Raw genomic sequence first — 15,515 nt, 5'->3', positions numbered from 1 at the left:
TTCACCACATTCATTAAATTATACGATAATTTCCTTGCAAAAGGAACGTCCTATGCCTTTAGCAAAGTAAACCCAACTCAAAACTGCTGGGAAAAGATGGGTGCCCTACAGAGGTGGAGCATGCCTTCTTTCCTTTGTTTTAGGTGTGTCAATATTTTAGTGGCTATGTCTACTGGCTTTGGCTAATTCATAAAAATCTGTTATTTTTCTAAGAAGCCTCTGCCTCATTTCTTTTTCTTTAGTTTCTCACTCTGATTTGAAAAAAAAAGAACATTTGAAATTGAAGCACCAAACCACTGCTAGGAGGTTCAACTTAATTTCAATAAAAGTCAGAGGGAGTATTCAAAAAGAAGATTCTAACACCCTAGAGAATAAGATGGCAGTTGTTGCAATAATTTCTGTCACACTGTATGTATTTGTGCAGCGGTCTTAAAAATGCCCTTTTTTTGGAAAAAAATACACTTTTTTAATTAAAAAATAAGACAACAGCAAAGTTAACCCGATTTTTTTTATATTGTGAACAATAATGTTACGCCAAGTAAATTGATATCCAACATGTCACGCTACAAAATTGCACCCGCTCGTGGAATGGCAACAAAATTTTACCCTTAAAAATCTCCATAGACAGTGTTTAAAAAATTCTACAGTTGCATGTTTTGAGGTACAGAGGATATCTAGAATTATTGCTCTCAATCTAACGATCACGGCGATACCTCACATGTGTGGTTTGAATAACGTTTTCATCTGCGAGGCGCTGCTCATGTATGCGGTCGCTTCTGCTGGCGAGTTTGACGGGATGGGGCACATTTAAAAAAAAAAATTTCTTATGTATTTTACCTTTTATTTTTACACTGTTCTTTTAAAAAAAATTGCATCACGTTTATTCCTATTACAAGGAATGTAAACCCCTTGTAATAGAAAAAAAGAATGACAGGACCGCTTGAATATTAGATCTGGAGTAAAAAAGACCTCAGATCTTATATTTACACTAAAATGCAATAAAAAAAATATTGTTTAAAAAAAAAGCTATGGCCTGAAGTGACGTTTTGACATTGCTTCCACCCTGCAATAGTATGGAGAGGGGTGGGGGCCATCTTTCCCTCACTCGTCTACATACATAACAGGGATAAGGATCTGACCACCTCCACCACTGCCAGTGGCTCCAGTAAGTGGCGGAGGGCTCTGGAGCGTGGCAGGAGGGTGGCCCTCTCCTGCCGCCGATAAAAGTGATCTTGCAGTGAATCCACAGAGACCACTTTTATCTGAAAGGGGGCCGCCTGCTGAAGAAGTGGATGCTGGGGTTATGGCACCATAACAAAAATATCCCTCTTCAAAGTAACAATGTATAATGATAGCGGGCGGTCCGTAAGTGGTTAATGATATTTTTTTCCAGTGTGATTGCAAGCACAAGCCTTGTTAGCATCTGGTTTGACTTTTATTGGAATAAAGAATTATCTGGACTGCTTAATAGTATTGTGGCGCTTCAATTTAAATTTTTGTTACATTGCACTACAAGCCAAGGAGATTGGGGAAATCCTCAGGGGGAGAATCTCTGCCTGCACAGGAACCAGATCATTTACATAAACATCAATACTTTAAAATAGCAATACCAGTAGGATAACCTTATGGGTCCAACAATATTTTTCCACTTGCTTCAACTGTGTGAATGGAAGAAGGAAAGGAGGAAAAATAGGGGAAACCATTAAAATCTGTATACTCTGACCTGATATTTTTAGTCTACTGAATATAAAAAAACAACATGATATTGTATAATCAAAATAAACACAGACATAAACTAACAAACCATTAAAACAACCAAAACCCAAGAAATTGCATAGTAAATAAATCACTTCATGTATCTAAGTCATACCCTTAAATTTTAACACTTTCTGTTCCATAGACATTGTAACCTTCTCTGTAAGTAGCATAATTCTGGGTGCTGGTTGCAGGAGGAGGTTTAAAGGTTTGTGCGTTCTTTGTCAGTTTCATTCTTTTGGATTCTGCTCGCGATTTGTAGCAGAATTCTATCAAAGCCACCATCATGGCTAGTCCAAGACCTCCAACAAGAATATAGAACACCCCTGCAACATTACTGAGGCTCAGAGCACTTGTCTTGTCCTAAGAGAAATTAACAACTTTGTTAGTTTCATAGGATACTTGAATCAATTGCAATGTTTTTTTTTTTTTTTTTCAAAAGGAATCCCTAACCTCATAACCCAGTGTTTTAAGACCATTGTTTTCCTCTTCTAAAACTAACATCACAGTATACAAGAAAGCAGTACCTTACATGCAAAAGTTAGCTTTTTATGTTGCTTTTACTTTTTCTAGCTACACCTTGGATATTCTTCATGCATAAATGTACTCTTTGAAGGCTTCCACTACAATATCCTGTAACATAATTCCTGATAATGTACCAAAACGACAACACTATAACTCAAAAGGCATTATACTTTTGCCGAAGTATTGCAAATATAAATCTGAAATACGTAGCTCTACCTAGCCTGGTAACTCTCTTGTATATGTATTGCTAATTTAAATATATCAGCACCTTAATGTTTCCTTTGCTGGTTGAGCCTTGGTTAATCTGAGACTATATCAACTCATTGCTGAGCTTTAACTCTTTCACGCTTGAATATATAACCAAAAAAACCTAAATAGCTCAAGGTTGTCTAATTCAGCAAAACCCTATCAATGTTAATATACTGGAGGACTATTTTATGTATATTACTATGAATAAAACCTTGTGTCACTTGATCGAGATTATTGGAAGTTAATCTTTCAGAGTATTTAGCATTAATTTCAGCCATATTACTGATAAGCTACCGTAATACAGTTCTTTGCATTATGCCATAATCTTTTTCACGCAGATTGAAAACTTTAAAAAAGATAGCTGGTGTTAATCCGGATGTACCCTAGAAATGCTAAGTCTTTAATACATCTTAATTCTTCTGAAATGTATTCATTTTGTGCCAGAGAATCTATTACTCAAAACAGTAACATGTCTAAAAAAAGGAAACATTGTTTTAATTTTGCCAAAACACGTGAGAATGTGTTTATTAAATCACTTAAGGAGTGACCAACAATGAAATTTTCGTGGTCATTCAGTGAGTACTTTAATAAACGAGTCACAAAAAAATAGGATTGTGGTGCTTTTTCTGAAATGCTTCTAAGCAATGTTACAGACTACCTAGACAGCAGCATAAATGAGTGAATGTACATAAAGTATGAGTGTTGAATGGAGTGATCTACAGACACCATCTATTAATAATGGTAATTTAAATAATACTATGTGGAAAAAATACATATGTTAAATTTCATGATACTTCTGGATCTAACTAATATTAAAAAAATTATTAAAATATAATAGTATTATCTAAGTGTTATTGTAAAAAAAATAGTTTATTTAAAGGGAAATAACCAGTTTAGTAAAAATTATAGAAATTAAATGTGAATAATGAAATTAAATGACCAATATAGGCTATCAGTCTGGTAAAGGCAAATGAGTATTGCAAGAGGCTGTTTTATTGTCAGGAAACATATGCACTGTACTATTATTAACTGTAATTGTTCCTGTTGGGTTATATTTTCAGTAAAACATTATTGCTTAGTACAGAAGCTGTTGAGATGTGTCACCCCACCTAAGTAGATCTACTATGACCTCACACTGTATAGAAAGAGGAAGAAAAGTATGACTGTGCCTCATAAATACAATGTATCAATCCCTTCAATAAGTAAGAGCTCAAAGCTTAGCAGACAAAAAAAAAACTAAATGCAAAGTAATGCAAGGACTTTAAACTGCTAATAAACATTGTGTGGGGCATATGCTTTTGGTGCTGAAATTTTAACACTGACATGACTTGGTGAAGAAACTTGTATGAACTGGCATACATTAAAATGAGTATTGGCCCTGTAGTTCAGGTGAAGTTAATAATCAGTTAATAGCTTGGGTGATAATGTTCTTTTGAATGCTTTGGGTGAAAATGTTGTGTTGAGGGTTAACTCCTGAAAAGCAGCTGATTATCAAGTTCAAATACATCTAAAGTAACTGATTTCTGAGTTCTTCTTTAATAAATGCAACTAGGTCACCACCTGTCCCCAGGGTTGCCAATAGGGGGTATAGCCAGCCTTCTTGTCCCCATCAGGTCAACAGGTAGGCTAGCAGGGGCTGCCTGTGGTTGGCCCTCACAGCTTCCACTCAACCAGAAACCTCTCTATGACTTGTATCTTTCAGTTCAGCTGTGCTGAGAAGGACAGTTCCACTCTCTCAGCTAACCGTACAATCCCAACCACCATCTTGGAGACCGGAGCAGAAATAAGAGAGCCACACCAACTATCAAGTTGCATGAACAAGGCTCTGCCAGTCAGCACTGTCAAACCAGGGGATATATATGTGTTGAAGTGGAGAGTGGAGGGTCTGATATACATGGAGCAAAACATGCTACAGAACAGGGCTCTACAAACTTGAAATGGGTGAAAGGACAGTGAGGGGGAAGTGCCAGGGGAGAGCAGGCTGTACAAGGGTGCTGGTTCCAATGACAGGGCTTTGGTCCTGGGCTGGAAGCAACAGTTTCTTGATACCTAAAATGCAGAAGCATTTTGAAGCATTTGTGACCTCTGCGTGCTGTTCTGCATGCTGTTCTCCACTCTTGAATTTGCATTCTATATTCCTGACTCTTAAAGTCTTCATTCCATACTCTTGACCTTTGTATTCTGTGCTCCTGTCCCCTAAACTCTGCTTCCATACACCCAAACTGTGTTTTGTACTCCTGGACTCTGAACACTGTATTCCATAGTACTAACCCCTGAACTCTGCATTCCATACACCTGACTCCTAAGCTCTGTGTTTTGTACTCCTGACCCCTGAGCTCAGAATTTCATACTTCTAACCACTGAACTTTGTGTTCACTACTCCTGAACCTTGCATTGTGTTATGTACTCTTAATCTGTGTTGCATACTACTGACCTTAAATTCGGTGTTTCATACTATTGACCTCTACCTTACATACTCTTGATCCCTGCACTCTGCATTACATACTGTTGCCACCCTGACATGTTGCAGTGCCATGCTATGCATGACACCTAATTTTTCCTTTGGGTGACCGGGGGGGTTGGTGGGGAGCCCTGCTAGGCAGGCTGTATGAGGTCCTATGATGTCTAACAGCCACCCTACCTGTCCCTATCATATAATAAATCAAAGAAGCACCTCACTCCTATCCAGCTGACCCAGTGTAGACTTGAAAATGGCCTCAGCCTCAACACATCATCAACATTGAAGAAAACAAGCAGAGAAAGTGAACAGCGTGTCATGACCAAGGGAGTGTGGATAAAAAAAACCCACAAAGACCCCTTTCACACTGGGGCGGTAAAACGCCGCTATTTTTGGCCGTGCTTTACCGCCTGCACCTTTCTCCTTGGTGACTGCAGGATTTTAGCCTCCTCGGCTTGAACGCCATTCATAATCTACCAACAATGTCTCTGTCATATGTTGATCAATTTACGAAATAGCAGTAAACCAATATGGTCTCCGAAAGTTTTCTTTCGCTGTGAACATATTCACTGTTGATAGGACAGAAACCTGTATCTGTGGTAGTTATATGTAAAAATGGCGTTACATTTTTTTGTTGATAAAAAACTGAATTAAATAGTGTTCAGTTACACCTCTTTTTCAGTTAAATCAACTTTTACATCAGTTAACGTTCATTTTTAACTTACAGTCAAGCTTAAGGTCAGGAGTCAAGGGCTTAAGTTTAAGGGTAAGATAAATGTTAAGATTAGTGAAAAGTATTTTTTAGTTTTAAGAGTAGTTTAACTGTTAAAGGTTCAGTTTACATTTTAGGGTAGGTGTTACTGGGTTAGGTTAGAATTTAGGATAAATGGTACTTGCTAAAAAGGATATAGGAGTCTATTTATGAAACAATCACTGTAAGGATGTCAAAGAATGGAAGAATATATGTCTAATATGTTTATTTCCTATGACCATCAGCTCCATCCACCTATTTAGACTTGAGATGCTGGGCAGAATGTTGGTCAGTTTCACACAGTCATAGTGAATTTCCCACTTATGTGCACTTTACTATCTACCTGTCTGTTGACAGACAACTTGGGGTTGGTTTAGGCAAATTGGCCATTCAATTTGCAAGGGAATTTCGCTTTGTTAGAAGATATATCCTTAGCTTGGTGTGCTGTACTTTTTGTATAATTTACTGTATAATTTACTTTACAATCATAAATAAACTGGAATTTATAACTGTATACAGACCCCTCCTAACAATTTATTGAAATTAGGGCTGAGCTTGGGTTTCATGCCAATGGTGAGTTGAACCTGAACTCTAGCTGTCCAAGGTTTGAGGTTTGCCAAAAGGCCAAACTAAATGGCTGGATTTGGTCAATTCTTCCACCCAAAGCCTTTGGCTACTACAGCAGTTAGGAGTGATTCATTTAGTGCTGGTAATACTACTGTCACTAACCAAAGGCTTCCTGGCCCACCTGCTAGCCTGTTTCCCATAATTAAGGCAGGTATCCCAAGTGATGTCATTGAACAAATATGATTATGTCTATTTTTGGTTAATGACAGTCAGGTTTTCCAGCATTACAAAGTCCACTTTATGCTTTAATACAATTTACGCACAGTAGCCAATCACAATGGGATAATATATGTGTAGTTGGGACTGTTGTGCAAAGTTTAAGTCATGAGATAGATTTTTTTAGTGCAGGGAATTCTTATGTTTTTTAACGTTTGTGTCAGTTTTACAGTTTTTGTTCAGGAACAAAATCACATACAGGTAAGATAACTGACTTTTGACCAAAGTTACCCTACATGTGGCTGTGGTAGGAGCATTAGATTGTGAACTCTTTTTTAGAAGGGGGTTGACATCCATGGTTATATGTACTCCATAAAGGACTGCTAAATGTCAGAGCCAAACAAATGAGTGAAGTGAGAAAGGTTTGACATGTTTTTTAGAAGTACAACAGCGTGATTGTGCATTGTAGTTCTTTATTATTCCCCTTTAAATAAATTACTTTATATAGCATACTATCCCTATATGTTATCATAGAAAATGTCTGAAAAAAAAAGAAAAGGGAAATGTATACTAAGTACTGTTTGGCACCATCCAGTGTGATAACTGATCCGTAACCTATGCTGGGATGTGCTACTATCAGCCATTAGTAAATCTTGCCTATTCAGTCTGGCATGATATAAGTGTGCATGAACGGTGAGTCAAAATGGGACTTCTATTCAATTCAAAAGACCTTCTGCGACTGACCTTACTTCCGGAGTCCTTGGCTCCACATTCACCCTTATCGTACCACCATTTGTTTTTCAGCTTGTCTAAGATGCCTTGTTCACTGAGTTTCAATACTGCAAGGTTTACGGGAGTTCTTCACGTGGGAAATAACATAAATAACATTATATTATGTTATTTTATGTTATTCAAGCTTAACACTATTTTCATACTATACAAAGCGATAAAGCAGGGACCCTGGACACAAAGATCTTGAACTGCAGGCAACCTGAATATCACCTTAGTTTTAACACTACAAGTGACACTAAATTACCAGGTCCTGCCTATATCGCTTTGAGTAATCGGCACACACTGTTAAAAGGATAACAATGACAAAACTAAATTGGCCCCAGGTTTTAAATTTCACCATTCTATATTGATTTGGAATTCAGCAGTAACCTTTCTGAATAAAGAAGAGCTCTTTGGGATGCCTTTTTCACTGAGATATAATGAGCATAGTGAATAAAACTGTGGACATAAAGTCATGTTTCTTTTTATGTGTAGGTATTCTGTGACCAGATGTAAACGTAGTAAAGGATGGATAGATTACCTACTCTGTTCAAGTAATGAGTGAGAAACCCCGTTTTTTTTTTTTTAACCCTGGGCAACAAAAACCAAATCCCCTTTAGAGGTGGGGCAGTAGCTGGTTACTCTAACATATCAATGACAGATGGTTATTCACCTTTAGTGAAGATTGCAGCGTTTTTTCTTTATATAAACTTGAAAGCATTTTAGTGCATTTCCTTGCAAAAGGCGCTTCATTACGTTGAACTGATACTAAGCAGCTAACATTTTTTTTAGAGTTTAGCAGTCCCATTGACTTCCATGCAACAGTACAAATTAAAAAGAAGGCATAAGGAACTAACACTAAACTTAAATTCACTACACCACATTTTTTTAAATACTCAAAACATGAACCAGTAGATGAGACATTGAAGGTGCACTAAATTATACTTAAAAACAAAAGACTAGCTATTGCACATATACTGTACATGTACAGTACATATGTACCTATATTCAGATGTCCTATTATTACCATGGTTTCTATTTGGTTTCTATACCATGTTACCATGGTTGCGTTTCTAGGTATTAAAGCTCTTATTAAATTATGGAGAATACACATTTCCTCCATTAGCTCTATTATACACTGGGAAAGGGAACAATAGCTTGACATGTGTCACACAAATATGGTTCATCATGGAAGAATATAACAAGTAATAGACACGATATCTAAAAGAAGACATGTTGTAGCCTTTGTGAAAAAAAAACACACTTCACTCATTGATCTATAGCATTTTTGGCTCCTCATATCAAGAGAAAAATAGTGTCTGGAGGGGGAAAAAACACTTTCCATAGGTTGGATCCAGGACTCTATTTTTCTCTTGATATGTTACTGAAAGTAGGGCTGAGCTTGGGTTTCACGCCAATGGCGAGTTAAACCTGAACTCTAGCTGTCCAAGTTCCTAAAGTAGAAGTATATCCAAAGCTATTTTGGCTGTACTTTTCCTATGGATCACAGAAGTGCAGTTTGTTCTGCTCTACTGTGTCCCCTTTTTCAGAATACAGTGGGCCGAAGTCGGCTGTTGGCTGATGTCACATAACCAGTCAAAGCTCTGAAAAGATCCAGGCCATATGCTTGGTATCAGCCCAGAAGCCTGGACCAGCTGGCTCGGCCACCACAGCTTAGCGCTCCAGTGAGTGTGGGGGAGAGGGGCAGAAACTGGAACCTGGGAAGTAACTAAAGATATGCAAAAAAAAGTTTAAAATAAATAAATATGGTATAATTTCATATTTATTTACTAATGCTAACAACTTAAAAATTTTAAATAGTCAATGTTGATTGAGAGAGTGAAGTTCTGCTTTATTGCATGCTACAAAATGAGACACTGACGACAAACAATTACATGTATTAACCTTACTGCAGCATTAATTATACAACCCATAAAATGTTGTTCAAGACATCTGGCTATGTGAGCCTATTGCAGCTAATATTACAAATCTGATTCTTCAAATTGCAAAGGATCAGACAGACAAATGACTATACTGATTTTTTTTTTAAAGAAGAATGTCTGAGCACACCACACAGTCAAGTGGGGGTGTGTATATATATATATATATATATATATATATATATATATATATATATATATATATATAGATATATATACACACACACACTGTAATATATATATATATATATATATATATATATATATTTATATTTATTTATTTATTTTCCTACACTTATTTAAAATGTGCTGTGATTTGGAACATGTGGAATCTTCTCCCAGTATCCACTGTCACAATTTGAAAACAGTGTGGCCATTCATGGCTACACCCACACAGCCACATAATGCCTACAAGTACTGTCAGTAATTACAGTTGATGGCTTGTAGTTCTCAATAAGCTTTGAGGGTGCTTTTTTACCAGCAGAAAAAGTGCATTTTAATTTTTTTTTAATGGTGAACCTAAAATCAGCACTTCAAAAGTCTATTAGTGTTCTTTAAAGCAAAAGTTTTTTTTATCTATCTATCCATCCATTCACCCACCTGAGAGTGTGCAAAAAGCATAGAAGCCTAGTTGTATATTCTTCTATTCCTCTGACTTTGTAATTATACTTTTGAATACCACCCTGAATATGTTGGTAATACAGTTACATTTCACCAGTACCAGCTTGTGATACATTTCTACTGTACAAAAATGCCCACTATATGTATTACTCGCTGCTAAAGGAATCAATTTCAACTATTTCACAATGTTAAGAATTTTAAGTAATGCACAAAACTATGTTAGAATAGCACTCTGTCCAGGTGTCACTGCTTATTATTAAGTGCTTGTAACCTGTTTCCTGTGTATAAAATATATCCCTCATATTTAAAAAAAAAATATTTCTCAATAACCTTTTGATAAACTATAGTATGTTGATTTCAAAGTGTAAAAGGCATCCAGAGATATATACCAAACATATGGTATAAATGTTAAGGCTACTGTGAAAATAATGGACTTTTTCCATTAGTTGCTTAGTTAACATTTGGTCTTTTTCTTGGTTACTGAAATAACAGTCTTGCCGATTACTCTTGACTAAGGTACCCGATTGTGGTGACATTGAGGCTGACCTTGGAGTCACCTCCCCCGCTGCCGCATTCTCCTTTGTCGTACCACCATTTGTTTTTCAATTTGTCCAAGAGTCCTTGCTCATTCAGTTTTAATACTGCCAGGTTAACAGCATTTCTTGAAACGATAAAACATAACTTGTAAGAAAATGTACAAGAGGCTTTTAGTAATAGAGTTGTGCGAATGTCTTTAAATGTGCTTTGCAAACTTTTTGCAATGTATTTTTACCTTTAAAGAAAAATAATTTGCAAAAACTTTTAGTAAAGCTCAAAACATACATTTTATATACTAGATCATAAATAATTCTTAATGTACCAGCAATTGGTTGTTTTGATTATTTTTCTTTTTTTAAACACATTTTATCTGAATTAAGCAAAAAGAAAAAAAAAATCGCACATCTCTATCAAGGAAATTGTAATATTTAGGAGCACAAAGGACAAATTGTCTAAGAGATTTAAATAAAGCTACAAAAAATAAATAAATATATAAAACAGAAAAGACTAGTTCAATTATAATAAGGTGGTTTGTGCTTTGGGATGGGAGTGTTATCCATTTAACTAAAATATGCAGGATGGAGGGGGATAAGGGACTACTGTTCAGACTAATAAACACAAAATTCACATCATGCAATTAACATTCATCACATACAGTACATCGATCAAATATGGCTTTAACATGTAAATTAAAAAGCCATTAAACTGTAGAAATAAAAGGCAGAATGCAAATAGAAGGCAAAATGTGATAAAAAAAAGAAATATACCAATTACCATCTTGCCATGATATAAGTGCAAACCATGTTACCTCAAACATTCATAAAAAAAAGTAAAGTAAAACACAACACATCAGGGAAGGTGGAATACTATAACAACACAGATATTGTTATATTATTCCACCCACCTTAATGCTGAGCCTTTTGGTGTTGCCACTCCGTAGCCTTTAGAGTCGAGGTTTCCTCCAACTTTCATGGTGTCGCATGGCTTTCTTTGCTCAATGTACTCATTCATCGTTGATTCCAGCAAGAAGGCAAACTTTCCTTTAGACTTCCGAACACGAGCCACACCATCGTCTGTGGTTTTAGTAAACACAGATGGTTCTGCAGACTTCATATAAGACCACATTTTCTCATAGACCGCTATTTTAGAACGCTGGTGGTAAAACAGAAACAAAAAAAAACAAGGTTTATTGGTCAAATTACATTTCTCTTGTTTTTTTTCTCAATATTGTTCACAAATGAACAATGATTTGAAAATTACAAAGTATTTTACAATAAACATATGATCAAACTTTTATGTTGGATATTTCATTGCAAATATGAAGTATTATGACATAGTCAGCATCATATCAAGACGCAGCTGTTTTTCATATCTAAAGTTATCATAAAATCCATAATTGCTAAACACTATATTCTCAATAATTTTAAAAGCTGAACTCTGGCCAAAAGTAGTATTTATTTATATATGCACTGTAAAAATATATTAGCATTCATGAAGTGTGTGCCATGTGTGTAGACTGTAAAACTTTTACTTTCATTCACCCTGTACAATATAGTAGAGGCTTACATATGTGTGGGCTTCAGCATACAGATATAAATGATATAATAATAATAATAATAATAAATTTTATTTATAATGCACTTTCCATCAAAAGACCTCAAAGTGCTACATAATTACAATAAAAACAAACAAACCGCTTAATTTACAAAACATTTGCTAAAAAGAAAAGTCTTCAACCCCTTTTTAAAATTTTCAGTAGACTGAGAAACCCTCAGACTATCAGGCAAAGCATTCCACAGACGTGGGGCAGCAGCACAAAAGGCCCTATCTCCCATGGTTTTCAACCTCGTTTTTGGAACCTCTAAACAATTCAAATTAGTTGAGCGAAGAGAACGCGGTAGATTTTGCAATCTAAGAAGTTCCTTAAGATAAGGTGGAGCTTGTCCATGTATGCATTGATGCACAAGAAGAGAGACCTTATACTCAATCCTTGTAGAGACCGGCAGCCAATGAAGAGATTTTAAAATTGGAGTGATATGCTCATGCTTCCGCACTCTCATTAGGATCCTCGCTGCAGAGTTTTGAACGTATTGCAACCTCTGCATGCTCTTTCTCGGAATCCCAATGAGAAGTGCGTTGCAATAATCCAGCCTGGAGGAGACAAAGGCATGAATCAATCTTTCAGCATCGGAAAAAGAAAGGATAGGACGAAGTTTAGAGATATTACGAAGGTGGTAGAAAGAAGTCTTGCATACTTGATTTATATGAGCTTCAAAAGTGAGTTGGGAATCCATTTTTACACCAAGATTAGTGACAACAGACGAAACTGGAATTTTAGAGCCTGAAAAGGCAATACTTGTTATCAGCGATGATTTAATCTGGTGAGATGTTCCAATCATAATAAACTCAGTTTTGGAGCTATTTAGTTGCAAGAAATGTTGTTCCATCCACTCCTTTATCTCCTCCAGACAGGCGGTAAGGACTGATAGGGGTGACTACACTGAAGGAGTTTCAGCTGCAGCTTTTACATAAAGCTGTGTATCATCAGCATAACAATGGAAAGAAATATTATAACGATTTATAATATGGCCCAAGGGAGTAAGATATAGAATAAATAAAATCGGGCCAAGCACTGACCCTTGGGGAACTCCGCAGGTAACCATATGCGGTTTAGATTTAAAATGACCCAATGTAGTTTGTTCAATCCTATCTGTAAGATATGACTCGAACCAACTGAAGGCTAAATTTTTTAGTCCAACATTATAACGAAGACTATCTAAAAGAATGCCATGATCGACAGTGTCGAACGCAGCTGACAAATCCAACATAATAAGTAAAGACGGAGAACCGGCATCAGATGACATAAGAAGATCATTTGTAACCCGAACAAGAGCGGTCTCCGTACTATGAGCAAAACGAAAGCCTGATTGAAATTTTTCAAAAAGGCTGTTATGCTTGAGATGATCCTGAAGATGACTTGCAACTGCTTTCTCAAGTACCTTAGATAAAAAGGGAAGATTAGAAATAGGCCTATAATTAGAAAGGACTTCCGGATCAAAAGTGGATTTTTTAAGCAGTGGTCTAATAACAGCACTTTTTAAAATGGAAGGAACATGGCCAGTTCGAAAAGAGTAATTAACAACAGCAGTAATCAATGGACTTAAAACTGAAACATACGTTTTTACCAGTGGAGTTGGAAAAGGATCCAAGGAACAGGTTGTGGGCTTCATTTGCTTAACAATACCCTGTACCTCTTCCAACGACACCTCTGGTAAATGATCCAGTATACAGATATAAATGATATATGCAGTATACAGATCAAAGTGAGTCGCTCACTCCACACTTCTTATATTCAGTATACGTCTGAATATAAGGTCTTAGGGCAGCACAGTGGTGTAGTTGTTAGCACTTTTACCTAGCAGCAATAGGGTCGTTGGTTCAAATCCTGACCACAACACCATCTGCCTGGAGTTTGTATGTTCTCAGTGTGCCTGCGTGGGTTTCTTCCCACACTCCGAAGACATGCTGGTAGGTTAATTAGACCTTGTCTAAAAAAATTGGCCTTAATATGTGTATGTCAATGTTGTATGTGTTTGTAAGCTTGTCAGGAACTTACAGGGTAAAGGACCACGCAAAAAGCCGCAGATGGATTCTGGTGGCAAGAAAACGCCCTGAGGCAATTCAGTTCGCATAGGTAGCACTATACAAGTCACTCGCTCTTGCATTTTTTTCACAAAATGCAAGGTGTTCTGTGATTAGGGGAGGAAAAATTGGGAAATACATTTGCACTTTCTCAATACATTTGCACTTTCTCAATTCACAATTATTAAGTTCACTAGAATTTATGCTGCCTGCCTGCCTTGATCTCACATACTGTTGATCACTTGAATTCCAACATACAAAACATCTCCAAACCTGTCCAACCTCTGCTTGGCCACTCAGCCTTGAACTTACAAAGTCTGCCTCAACTCTGAGCTGTTGTAACACGACCCAAGTACATTGCTGTATTGTCCATTCTCCTTCCCACTGTAAAATATATCATTGCTTTATTTATCTTGTCAATTAGAAAATTAGCTTAATCATGCTAATTTTTTTTAATCAGCAACCCCATCCTGTTGGAATGGCCATCAAAGAAGGACAGTGAGGTCCTGCTTACAAATCCAGCACAGATCATATTTTATATTGTCCACTTCAGTTAACTCCTATAAATATATACAGCTCATTTACTATGAGGCAAAAAGCCTCAGCCATCAATAGGATGTGTACATATGTCTGATTATGGTATGAATATTTGTTTTTCTGCAGCAAACGTACAGGAACATTGAGTGCAATACTAATAGAAATCATTAAGTAAAATTAGCATACCCGGAAAAATTCTTTGGTAGAGCCTGAATCCAATGTGCCATAAGCTATTTCTGTTTGCTTAGCCAGGTCCTCTGCACTCTCTATAGGGGACACCATTCTTTCCACTGTAAGGAAAGCAGCTAAGTTGGCAGTATAGGAGGAGATTATTATTAAAGTGAAGAACCACCACACTCCTCCAACTATTCGCCCAGAGAGGGATCTGCAAGATAAAGGAGATTAGATATTTATCCACATAATCTAGAAAATCCTTCTTTACAAAAGAGGCACCAATATCTCCCAGAAGTCACACAAATTAAAATAAATACAGATGATGATAAAGAATGAATAACAATAACCTTGTTCTTTTGTTTGCTATATTTAAATTGGAAAGCAAAGATAATAAACTGCTGTAAATAAGCACTAAGTATACAAAAAAATTGCGCTAAATGAAACGTTTCTAAGCATGTTTAGCCCATAAAAAAATACTTTTGGATAAAAAAAGCAGTTATGAAATGTTGTATGTATCAGTTCTGCATAAAACCTGAATGCCATTGTTTAATCATCATAAAAATTTGATTTTTTTTTATATAGCACATACTATTATATAACCAATTTCCATATAAATACATTTTAGTTATAGTTGATAACCTAAGTATAAAATAATATGCTTTCAAAGAGGAGTCTGAGTTTGATACAGTTGTGTGACTATCCCTTGTTCATTGTGTTTCTATAAGTATGCGCTATTTTCATCTGTATGACTGTATGCCATCTCATTCCATGC

At 36.3% G+C, this 15,515-nt stretch overlaps 1 protein-coding gene across 4 annotated transcripts in view; it reads right to left on the bottom strand.

Moving 5' to 3' along the window:
- The window catches only part of GRIA3 (glutamate ionotropic receptor AMPA type subunit 3), a 388,948-nt gene that overhangs the window by 7,526 nt on the left and 365,907 nt on the right, over nucleotides 1–15,515 (bottom strand). Inside the window, exons 12-16 of one of the 4 annotated variants that reach the window (XR_013272422.1) lie at nucleotides 14,756–14,954; nucleotides 11,295–11,542; nucleotides 10,400–10,514; nucleotides 7,266–7,380; nucleotides 1,979–2,118 (exon numbers count right to left, since the gene is read on the bottom strand). Coding sequence is in view for 2 of the 4 variants with exons in the window: in XM_077478276.1 (XP_077334402.1) it covers nucleotides 1,873–2,118; nucleotides 10,400–10,514; nucleotides 11,295–11,542; nucleotides 14,756–14,954 (808 nt within the window). In the remaining 2 variants the exon portion in view is untranslated. Of the gene's footprint in view, nucleotides 1–1,870; nucleotides 2,119–7,265; nucleotides 7,381–10,399; nucleotides 10,515–11,294; nucleotides 11,543–14,755; nucleotides 14,955–15,515 lie in introns of those variants that run through there. The other 3 variants (XM_077478276.1, XM_077478200.1, XR_013272428.1) reach the window with 3 other exon arrangements.

Source organism: Lithobates pipiens, unplaced genomic scaffold (genome assembly GCF_037356315.1).
Source record: "Lithobates pipiens isolate NorthernLeopardFrog02 unplaced genomic scaffold, aLitPip1_a1.2 Scaffold_1, whole genome shotgun sequence".
NCBI classification, from domain to species: domain Eukaryota; kingdom Metazoa; phylum Chordata; class Amphibia; order Anura; family Ranidae; genus Lithobates; species Lithobates pipiens.
Note: the sequence above shows the minus strand (reverse complement) of the source record. Positions and strands in the feature narration are given on the sequence as shown.